Source organism: Microcebus murinus, chromosome 6 (assembly GCF_040939455.1).
Source record: "Microcebus murinus isolate Inina chromosome 6, M.murinus_Inina_mat1.0, whole genome shotgun sequence".
In the NCBI taxonomy this organism is placed as follows: Eukaryota; Metazoa; Chordata; class Mammalia; order Primates; family Cheirogaleidae; genus Microcebus; species Microcebus murinus.
Genome location: NC_134109.1, coordinates 33,540,759 through 33,552,567, shown reverse-complemented (window position 1 = coordinate 33,552,567; position 11,809 = coordinate 33,540,759). Strand labels below are relative to the sequence as shown.

The following is an 11,809-nucleotide window of genomic DNA, read 5'->3' as shown; positions in this document are numbered from 1 at the left end:
GTACTTTTCGGGTCCTCCTATGATCTACCGTCGTCCTTGTCCTCGGAGGACCCAGACTCTATGGTTAGTGATGAAGAAGGGCCTCTATTTTGTCGGCGCTTGCGCGATGCGAGGTGGTTCCGCATGCGCGGTGGGGTTGAGTGAAGCGCACGCTGAAGAGGACGGTGGCTGCTTCGGGTGTATCAAATCTGATCTCAGCGGTTGAAGAGCGCGACGCGGGACTCTAGCGCGTGTTTCACACACAAACCTCAGGTGACTAATCCCACAGTTCTGTTTCTCCAAGAACTCACTTTGGTTTGTGTCCAGTGACATGGGTGGTCGAGAGAGGGTAGGCCCGGGGCTAACACCTCCTCCCTTTCCCGTCCCTGCGCGGGAAGTGGCTGGACACCACCGCCACCACCCGCTGGCTCTGTCGTGGGCCTCCTCGTGGGCCTCCTTGCCGGCTCGGTGTCGGTCATCCTGTGTTCCAGGGGCATCATTGTTCGAGCAGAGAAATCTCGTGAAGGAAAGTGGGCCAAGTGGATTGTACCAGCCTCTTCAATACGCTTAAAGTGAGGATGCCTTGACGGTGGGGCGGCCTCGAGAGAACATTGTGACACCCTACCTCTACCTCTCACCCCCGGCTCAGGACGCTGAGCACTTTGCTTTTTCCGGGCTTGAGGATTCCATCTTTCCTTTTTTCTTCCGCCTCAGCAGTACTACCAAAAATTTCCCCAGCCTCTCAGTGGAAACCAGACCGGATTCTTCTCCAAGGAACCAATAGGATGAGCCACCGTGTTGAAAAGAGCTAGGTCCAAAGAATAGTTTATTCATCTGATAATTGATTTTTTAAAATTGAAGCTCAAGTTACATTATCGTTTTAGTTGTGCATTTCTGTAGAATGAGTCACCCCTTGAATTGAAACTAAGTCATGCTTTCGAGAAGTTTATTAACTGTTAGTATCGGTTTGTCCTATTTTGGCGTCGGTGAGAATAGAACTGTGTGGTCTTACACTTAAGCATAAATAAAAGCTTAGGATAAGGGAGTACTTTTAGGGTAAAATACGTATTTATTCTGAGGTCCCTTTAATTATCTCTAAAACTTAGGCTACTTTAATTTTCGTTAAACAGGAAACACTGTTTCTTAGAGAAAAGGTGTAGCAAAGAAGTCTTGATTTCTCTCAAATGAGTTGTTATTCAAGGAAAAATCTTATAACTCAACAGTTTGAAGATTACTTATATAGTACTTTACTGCCTATTCTCAGTTCATCTGATGACAAATGAAAGTTACTGATTCTCAGAAAGTGTAGTTGTTAGATACACAGTATAGTAAGTGTTTGAGCCAAGTTAGGATTATTTCAAGAGTTGTTCCCATCACATAATACACTTTGGAATGTGGACTTCCTGTATCCATTATGGTAACTTTACCATGCACTGGTTTAAGATAGAAGTCATTCTTACCATTTGTCCAGGCCAAATTACTGACTGCAAGGTATTTGAAATTCGCTTGGAGTTTGGTTTATACATTTGGAGAGGTGGTTATTTTTTTACATCAGAACACAAAGCAGTCTAGTAGTGCTCTTGACATATGGAGGCTTCTGTGGGTTAAAGACATTCTGGATTTAATGTTAGAAGACTCGAGTTTAACTCCCACTCTAGTACTTAATAAATGAGGGGGTCATTTAATATTTTTGTTCCTTGGTTCCCTGTTAATTGATTGCTTCACTAGTCCTTTCATACCACCTTATATTGCAGTTACTTGCTTACTAGTTTCCCAGTCTACTTAATTCCTTAGGTAAGATTCTTGGCTGGGAGTGGTGACTCAGGCCTGTAATCCTAGCACTCTGGGAGGCGCAGGAGGGCAGATTGCTCAAGGTCAGAAGTTCAAAACCAGCCTGAGCAAGAGCAAGACCCTGTCTCTACTAAAAATAGAAAGGATTTAATTGGCCAACTAAAAATATATAGAAAAAATTAGCCAGGCATGGTGGCGCATGAGACTCTGGTCTCAAAAAAAAAAAAATTCTTGTTGTATTAGTAGTGCTTAGCACGTAGTAGGTACTGCTAAAAAAATTATTTAACAAATTAAATTACAAAATGAAAATAATACTTCCTTTGCCTGTCAATATTTTATGCGTGTATAGCGCATTATGCTCTTCAAAATGTTTTTATATATTGTTTCATTTGATATCCTCAACAAACCTGTGAGGTACATGGCAGGGATGAGAAACCGGAGTTCAAAGGGGATACCTTTCCCAAGCAACCACAGCTAGCAAGTAGGAGAGGAAGAACTAACTACCCAATTCTAGGACTTTACTGAAAGTTCACTGTGCTACTTGCCTGACTTGGCACTTGTTAAGAGCCAAATACAATAAATCAAAATGCTTTGAGAATGATAGAAAGGACTGAATAGTGTGGTTTCTGTATTCCTGAATGATTAAAGAAAAGGTAAAACAAACAAAAAAAAACTTATTTTTAATACATCTATTAGCATTTCATAAAATGAGATATTCAAAAATGTACCGACCAATATAAGTGTTTTTTGGTATGGATTCTTTTTGTACTTACTGCTTTCTGTCTTTCCTGTTAATAACATACCATCAACAGGATTCTTTTACTTACCCTTTATGTGGCAAAGAGACTTGTGCCTCCTAAAGAAATAGTATTCATTATCTCCCTTCAGTATTCTTTTACATTATTGTGTGTTCTTTTACATTGTGCGTGTTCTTTAACCATCAATTAAGCCTTGTTTCCCCAAAAGCATCGTCTTTACTGTTTGGAGAAACTTAGTAAGTAAATGTGGCTTGCACCTGTTAAATCTCTTAAAACTTCCACACATTTCCATGGCATGTATTTTGATACCCAGTTTGAAACTTTTTTTGGCTCTCAAATTTGAGAACTTTACATACAGAGAATCAACAGCAGTTCCCTCACCACTCCCTTCAAAGCCCTGTTTAAAAACGAAACAACCAGCTCAGCTGTATCTTGGTGGATGATTCTAGCCATTGAATGTCTACTTCTCTTTATTTGCTAAATCCCTTTTTTGCCAAGCTGCTAGGATACACACTGTCATTAATATGCTGCTTTTTGTTTTTAAACAGGATATACGATACTAATAGTTTGCACCAATTTGTAGCATATGTTCCAGCACTGAATATGTATATTAATGTTGCTTTTTGTTTAAAATATTTCTAATTATAACATATTAATATTTATCAGCAATATTGAGACAAAATATATTCTGATCCATAAAAGCACAAACTCTGGATCCAAACTTCATGGTTCAAATCCTGAATCTTATCGTTTGTTAGCATATGAGAGAGAACAAGTAGCTTAACCCGTTGACTCACTTTCTTTATAAAATGAGGAGAACTAGGGAGAAAGTGGTTACTACAGGGAGTTAAGCAGTGGCAACATCATAAAGGATCCTATAGGTGATAGAAAGATATGTAAGTCAATAGAAAGCCACTGGGAAGATATTTGTGAGTGCCAGTTAGCAGTTCTCAAACTTTACTGCAGCAGAGCTCTGGTGTTCCATGAGCTGGACATAGATGATCTATTTCTAACGTCAGGTAATGGGAGCCTTATTTCCCAGTTAATAAGAAAAAATAAATAAATAAATTTTCACAAATTTGTATTAGGTCTTTAGGTCTTATTACTGCCTATCTTTTGAGCTCTGACAATAGTAAATAGGTTAATGTTAAAAGAAAAACATGAAAATCATCAGCCATGATTAGTTGAAGAGCTTCCTTTTTAAAATGTACTGCTTCCCATGGTGTGATTTCAAACTGTGGGTCATAGAAGGGGTGGTACTGTAGGTAGTTTGGGTGGATCAAAGGGAATAATTTTAAATATCTTTAATGCTTGGAGGTTAAGAGAAACTTAAACTTCACAGTGATGGAGGAGGATACATTAAGTTTATTTTTGTGATTTAGAAATTTTTTAGCTTTTGTCTTCTTGACATGTGATACTGTAATTTTGGCTGTAATAAATGATAGGACATATTATTTGGTGTATTGCTTAGGGTTTAGGTAGTTAGAAAATTCTTCTCTTTATATAGTAGATGGGTAGCACACATAGTCTTAACTGGCTTGGAGAAAGAACAGCTTTAGTTTTGCTGATAGGTTATAATAGTAGTGATGCATCCCATTATTTGATATTCCTTAAAGTGGTGGTATTAAAATAGTATTTTACTCTTGAGGTATTCCTTTAATCCTTAGGTCTCAGAGTACTTTATAGTCAGTCATTATTTTTTATGATTCTTCTGAAACTGATGGCAGAGAATCACCCAAGCCTTACAAAAATGTGGAGCATAATAAAAATTAAAGCTTGGTTCCTAAACATCTATCTGTTTTTTGATACCATTTAAGAAGTTTAAAGAGATGAGAAGACTAATCACTATGTTTTTTATCTTTTTTTTTCCCCCCCTCCATTCCGAACACCACCAGCGGGCGCTTGGCTACTTACCATCTCCACTTGGGTGTTGTATAGGCATTTCAAAGTTAACATATATAATATCCATTTTATTTTATTTTTTTCACTTTTTTTTTTGTTTCAGCATATTATGAGGGTACAAATGTTTAGGTTACGTGTGTTGCCTCCCCCCCCAGAGTCAGAGCTTCAAGCGTGTTCATCCCCCAGATGGTGCACTTCGCACTCATTATGTATGTATATACCCACCTCCTCTGCCCCCCCATCTGCCCAACGCCTGATAAATTTTATTCCTATATGTCCACTTAGATGTTGATCAGCAGTTAATACCAATTTGCTAGTGAGATGTGCGTTTTTTATCTTTTATTGATGTAGGAGATTGATGTTTCTTCATTTTGACCTTACTGAACACTTACTTATTTCTTTTTTTTTTTTTAATTGCAGAATGCCGGGTTTAAGTTGTAGATTTTATCAACACAAATTTCCTGAGGTGGAAGATGTAGTGATGGTAAATGTAAGATCCATCGCTGAAATGGGGGCTTATGTCAGCTTGCTGGAGTACAACAACATCGAAGGCATGATTCTTCTTAGTGAATTGTCCAGAAGGCGTATCCGTTCTATAAACAAACTCATCCGAATTGGCAGGAATGAATGTGTGGTTGTCATTAGGGTGGACAAAGAAAAAGGTAAGTGAGAAGAATATCTAAAATAAAAATTTCAGGTTTAAAATTGTTTATTTAAAAATATGTTTTTTGTAGATTGCTGCAGTTTTTAAAAATGCCTTTTATATTTAAACTCTTTTATATACAGAGTTATTAGAGAAGGATTCCAGTTAGCCATCTAAGTAAGACCTCTTAAGTTAGTATTATATCTCATGTTTTTTTTTTTGTCAAATAACTCGAATTTTACTTCCAGTGTGTATCAGGATCTTGGTAATTGACTCATGGTTACCAAACTCAAATGATAAGTAGGCCAGAATGCTAGTTCATTTATCTACATTGGTGGGCCTGAATGTGTTGAATGCCTTTTTCTTGATTTAAAGCTCAATTAGTAATCAAATTGTTGGGTGAGCATGGAAAAACGAAATGGTAAATGGGTTTTGGAAATATTTAACATAAGCTTTGAAAGAGCAGTATACTATTATAGTGTGTGTATGTGCGCGTAATTAGAATTTTTGTGTGTCTCAGATCTCGTGTGATGATCTTTCAGTGCTGGATGAGTATTCATTTTTTACTTGTTGGGTGCCTATTTTTGGACCCCATGTAAATCATCTCCTTTTTGAACATTTTGTTTTTTTAAGCACTGTGTATAATACCATTAAGTAGGTTTTGGTTTCAGCCATCTTACTATAATTTATTAGGTAGTTTCAGGTCAGTAGTTACCATCATACTTGAAAGACTGCATATAAGTCACCTTGATTGCACTTGTCTTTCTGCATCTCCTCAAGCTATCTACTTTTATACTTTCTCACTTCTGCAAGTGATTAACTTTATATGTGCTGACATTTTAATTTTTTTCTGAATATAATCTTAGATGATACACTTTGAGGATGTCTTATGTTATCCCTTAGGTAGTGGCTGTTTGATTGTTCTAAATGTTTTTTTTTTTTTTTTTTTTTTGAGACAGAGTCTCACTTTGTTGTCCAGGCTAGAGTGAGTGCCGTGGCGTCAGCCTAGCTCACAGCAACCTCAAACTCCTGGGCTCAAGCGATCCTCCTGCCTCAGCCTCCCGAGTAGCTGGGACTACAGGCATGCGCCACCATGCCCGGCTAATTTTTATATATATATATCAGTTGGCCAATTAATTTGTTTCTATTTATAGTAGAGACGGGGTCTCGCTCTTGCTCAGGCTGGTTTTGAACTCCTGACCTTGAGCAATCCGCCCGCCTCGGCCTCCCAAGAGCTAGGATTACAGGCGTGAGCCACAGCGCCCGGCCTAGATTGTTCTAAATGTTTTTATATACCTTATTTGTAGCCCCTCTAAAATTTTTAAAACTACTTTATGACTGAGACTATTTCCTAAACTTGAGAAAGTCTTTACATTGCTGTCCTAGTGATACCTAGAATAGTGACTTGTCTTGTACTACTTTTTCTGTCATTTAAATATATGCAAAAGGAATCAAGCTTTTAGTTGCAGTCATAAAAAAATGGAAAAGTATACTTACATAAGTATAATAGATACATGTAAAAATATTCCCATAGCAGCATTTGTGCAGTATTAATTAAAACCAGAAAATGATCAAAGTGGGGAATGATTAAATACATCATGACAAATCCATGCAGTGCAATTTTATGCAGAATGATATCTGAATATTCTGATATGGGAAGTTGTCCAGGTGTCCAGGGTAGAATAAGAAAAAATGTAAAGTGCAAAAGTACCTGTTAAGGGGATCCTCCTCCACCTACCCCCCAAGATAGGGTCTCTCTCTGTTGCCTGGGGTAGAGTGCAGCAGTGTCATCTTAGCATCATAGCTCACTGCAACCTTGAACTCCTAGGCTGGAATGATCCTTCTGCCTCACCCTTCTGGGTAGCTAGGATTACAGGTACACACCACCACACCCAGCTAGTTTTTAAAATTTTTAGAAATGGGGTCTTGCTGTTGCCCAGGCTAGGCTTGAACTCTTGGGTTCAAGTGATCCTCCCACCTCAGCCTCCCAAAGTGCTAGGATTACAGACATGAGCCACCAGCACCTGGCTAGAGGGGATCCATTTTGATACTATAGGATTAGGTCCTACTGGACAAACCTTGGACAAATATAAAAAATAACTACCTAAAAACAATGAGGATTGACCAAAAGCAGGCCAAAACTAAAGGTGAATTGACACAAGAATGGAACTGTATCTGGATATGTTTTCTGTTTTAGGGGTTTTTTTGTCTGAGTGCATGCTTAAAGACAGCTTCAAGCAGGGCAGATGTGGTTCTAGTGGAAAACCTGCAGTCTTGCTGGCTTGAAAACTGAAAACAGGAGTTTTAGACAGACAGCTGGCTGGGCACAGTGGCTCACGCCTGTAATCCTAGCACTCTGGGAGGCCGAGGTGGGTGGATCACTCAAGCTCAGGAGTTAGAGACCAGCCTGAGCAAGAGTGAGACCCTGTCTCTACTAAAAATAGAAAGAAATTAATTGGCCAACTAAAAATATATAGAAAAAATTAGCCCGGCATGGTGATACTCTAGCCTGGACAACAAGAGTGGGACTCTGTCTCCAAAAAAAAGACAATTACAGTAGATGGAAAGTGATGGTTATTGTAGGGATTAGAGAAAGGAGAGAGCCACTAAGGGAGAAGCCCCTAAGTCTGTATATAAATTCTGTCCAAATCTCTGGCTGAGCCCTGAACTATACTAATACATAGGGTGGACTCCAGGCAGCCCAACAGGGTAAAAATCTGAACAGATACCAGTTGCTTTCTACCTGGGGAGACAGAGCTCATAGTTTTGAGTTCAGACAATTTAACTGCCTGGTGAAAAATAAATAAATAAGTGTTCTTAAGAGAAACATATAGGAATTCAGAGTCTCTGCCACATATCATTCACAATATCCAGGATATAATGCAAAATTTGCTAACTATACAAAGAAACAGGGAATATGACCAATACAAAAGAGAAAGGGCAACCAGTGGTGACTGACCCAGAGATGATCCAGATGTTGGAGCTAGCAGACAGGAATTTTAAAGCAGAGTTTTAACTGCCCAAGCACATTAGGAAAATATGTTTGTAAGGAATGAATGAAATGAAATCTCAGTAGAGAAATTAGCAACTCTTAAAAAGAACTAAAATGAAGTGTCGCTTAATGATGGGGATACATTCTGAGAAATGCATCATTAGGCAATTTTGTCATTGTGCAAACAGAGTGTACTTACATATACCTAGAAGGTATGGCATATCCTGTTAAGCCTAGGTTACAAACTTGTATAGGATGTTACTGTACTGAATGCTGTAGACAGTTATAACAAAATGGTGTTTGTGTATCTAAACATGGAAAAGGTATAGTAAGAATACACCATAAAAGATAAGAAATGGTACATTTATATAGCATGCTTACCTGAATGGAGCTTGCAGGACTGGAAGTTGCTCTGGATGAGTCAGTGAGTGAATGTGAAGGCCTAGGACATAACTGTATACTACTGTAGACTTTATAAACACTGTATGCTTAGTCTACGCTAAATTTATTTTTTACAAAAACTAACTGCATTATGATGGCAGTAGGTGGTAGGAATTTTCCAGCTCCATTAAGATCTCAGTGAGAGCACAGTTGTATTTGCAATTCAGTATTAACCAGAACATCATGTGGCACATGACTAAATATAAGTTCTAGAAATGTAATATCTGAAAAATTCACTGGGTAGGCTGACAACAAATGGGAGACGACAGAAAGGTCAGTGAAACTTGAAGATATCTCATAGAAAATTAACCAGAGGAACAGGAAAGAATTTTTTTAAAATATAGACACAGTCTCAATAACCTATCCAATATCAAAAGCTGTATTGGGAGGAGGAGATGGGTGAATACTTACATGAGTGCAATGCACACCACCTAGAGGATGGACATGCTAGAAACTCTGACTCGGGTAGGGGGTGGCAAGGGTAATATATGTAACCTTAACAATATTTGTGCCCCCATAATATGATGAAAAAAAAAGCTGTATTCAAAAACAAGAGCTGAGAAAGGGCAGAAAGTACACTTGAAGAAATAATGGCTAAAAGTTTCCCATGTTTGTTGGAAAAAAACATAAATTTACAAATTTGAGAAGTTCCACAACCTTAAGCAGGGTGGGTACTAATATAATAAGATTGCATGTAGGCACGTCAAACTACTGAAGAAGAAAGAAGATAAAAACATGCTGAATACAGGGTACAGATTACTATGATGTTCTTATTGGAAATAATGGAGACCAAAGCATTGAATGACATCTTTAAGGCACTCAAAGAAAAAAACTGTTAAACTAGAATTGTGTATCTTAAGGTAAAATTCAATAATGAAGATCAAAATGACATTTTCAGGTAAATAGAAATTAAGAGGATTTATTGCCAAATAGACTTGCATTGTAGGAAATAGTAAAGGAAGTTCTTCAGACTAAAGAAATGTGATACCTGAAATAAAAAATATGTAGGTAAATGGAAAAGACTATTTTTCCCCTCTGAATTTCTTTGAAATATGTTTTATCATTTGTGCCCATGGAATTGTAATCTATGGAGGTTGACTGAGTGATGACATGGAGAGGCCAATGCCATTGAAAGAAAACTTTTATTACTTAAATTTCCTGAGAGGAGGAGGTATGACATGCAGTACAGGACCATATGGGAAAGCACCAGTTTTGGTCAGGAGGCATAAGGAACTAGATGAAAAACTAGGCAAGAGTTTTTATTGGTGTTTCTGTAGGAAAAACAAGGCAGAACAAAGCAAACTACTTGGGACTGGCACTAGAATGATTTTGTTGGGCCTTGGGACATAAGAGCTGTCCCCAGTTTTGTCGGTACCTTGCCATTGGTTGATTTGTGACAGCAGAATGTTGGCTTGTTGTGTGAGAGTTTGTTGGCTCCAGATTGGCTAGTTTGCACATGAGAGGCATGCTCCCAAGCAGACCCTTTGCTAACTCCTCCCCTAAGAGAAGCAGTCTCACCCTAGTCAACATAGCCACAAATGTCAGAGCCTCAAGAATACAGAAAATAAGAAAATATAGTTGTTATAATATAATTGATTCTGTGATGAATGGATGCCAAGTAGACAAATATAGAGTATGAGAAAACACAGAACACAGTGTAAAGGAGACATGATACATTTGACAACTAAACCACAGAAGACAGGAGATATGGAGTAAATATCTATATGATTCTTATATTTCACATGTAGTAGAACAATATTGCCTCTAACTAAAAAGTGAAGGGTATAGGCCGGGCGCTGTGGCTCACGCCTGTAATCCTAGCTCTTGGGAGGCCGAGGCGGGCGGATTGCTCAAGGTCAGGAGTTCAAAACCAGCCTGAGCAAGAGCGAGACCCCGTCTCTACTATAAACAGAAAGAAATTAATTGGCCAACTGATATATATATATAAAAAAAAAAATTAGCCGGGCATAGTGGCACATGCCTGTAGTCCCAGCTACTCGGGAGGCTGAGGCAGAAGGATCACTCAAGCCCAGGAGTTTGAGGTTGCTGTGAGCTAGGCTGACGCCACGGCACTCACTCTAGCCTGGACAACAAAGTGAGACTCTGTCTCAAAAAAAAAAAAAAAAAAAAAAGTGAAGGGTATATATTACATACGTACAGAGCACACCGTCTGGCGGATGGACATGCTTGAAGCTCTGACTCAGGTAGGGCAAAGGATATATGTAACCTAAACATTTGTACCCCCATAATAAGCTGAAATAAAAAATAAAGATATATGTTGTAATTACTAGAACAACCATTAAATATAAAGATAAAATACTAATAAAAAGCCAAAGATAAATTAGAGTTCTAGAAAATACTAAGAACCTAGAAGAAGATAAGAAAGGAGGAAAAAAACACAAATGAACAAATAGAAAACATATCTAGAGTACAGACCTGAATTTAGTTATATCAATAATTACATTAAATGTAAATCAAGTAAATATTACATTTAAAAGGCAGGGATTGTTAGAATGGATAAGAAAGCAAGACCCGATGATAATGCTGTCTATAAGAGACAATACTGGAGGCCAGGTGCAGTGGCTCACACCTGTAATCCTGACACTTTGAGAGTCTGAGGCAGGAGGATTGCTTAAGGACAGGAGATTGATACCAGCCTGAGCAAGAGTGAGACCCTATCTCTACAAAAAAATAGAAAAATTAGCTAGATGCGATGGTGTGTGCCTATAGTCCCAGCTACTCAGGAAGCTGAGGCAGGAGGATCACTTGAGCCCAGAAGTTATAGGTTACCGTGAGCTAAGATGACACCGCTGTTCCCTGGCCTGGGCAACAGGAGAGATCCTGAGCAAGATCAAGACCCCATCTCTACCAAAAATAGAAAAAATTAGCAGGCATGGTGGTGCATGCCCGTAGTCCCAGCTACTCGGGAGGCTGAGGCAGAAGGATCCCTTGAGCCCAGGAGTTTGAGGTTGCTGTGAGCTAGGTTGATGCCACGGCACTCTAGTCGGGGCAACAGAGTGAGACTCTGTCTCAAAAAAAAAGAGAGAGAGAAAATAAATGCATGGAAAAAGATACACAAACAATACCATAAGGAGACAAGTGTGTTAATATCAGATAAAGTAGATTTAAAGTCAGTGTATTACCACAGTTAAACAGGGACATTTTGTAATGATAAAGGATTAGTTTGTTAGGAGGAAAACAATTATCACTGTGTTTATGCCTAATAATACAGTTTCAAAATATATCCAAAAACTGAAAATTCAAAAAAGAAGTAGACAAATCTGAAACTATAGTTGGTGGTTT

The 11,809-nt window shown here is 38.4% G+C and overlaps 1 protein-coding gene and 1 long non-coding RNA gene across 3 annotated transcripts in view; both read left to right on the top strand.

Moving 5' to 3' along the window:
• The first annotated feature begins 98 nt into the window (after positions 1-98).
• EIF2S1 (eukaryotic translation initiation factor 2 subunit alpha) overlaps positions 99-11,809 on the top strand; it is a 29,188-nt gene continuing 17,477 nt past the window's right edge. The window contains exons 1-2 of one of the 2 annotated variants that reach the window (XM_076003930.1): positions 99-252; positions 4,851-5,092. In XM_076003930.1, coding sequence (XP_075860045.1) covers positions 4,852-5,092 — 241 coding nt within the window. In that variant the 5' untranslated portion in view covers positions 99-252; position 4,851. Of the gene's footprint in view, positions 253-281; positions 552-4,850; positions 5,093-11,809 lie in introns of those variants that run through there. The other variant, XM_076003931.1, reaches the window with a different exon arrangement.
• Positions 5,101-11,708, top strand: LOC142871457 (uncharacterized). Its single transcript, XR_012919712.1, has 2 exons — positions 5,101-11,125; positions 11,260-11,708. It is a non-coding gene; the product is annotated as an uncharacterized LOC142871457 (long non-coding RNA).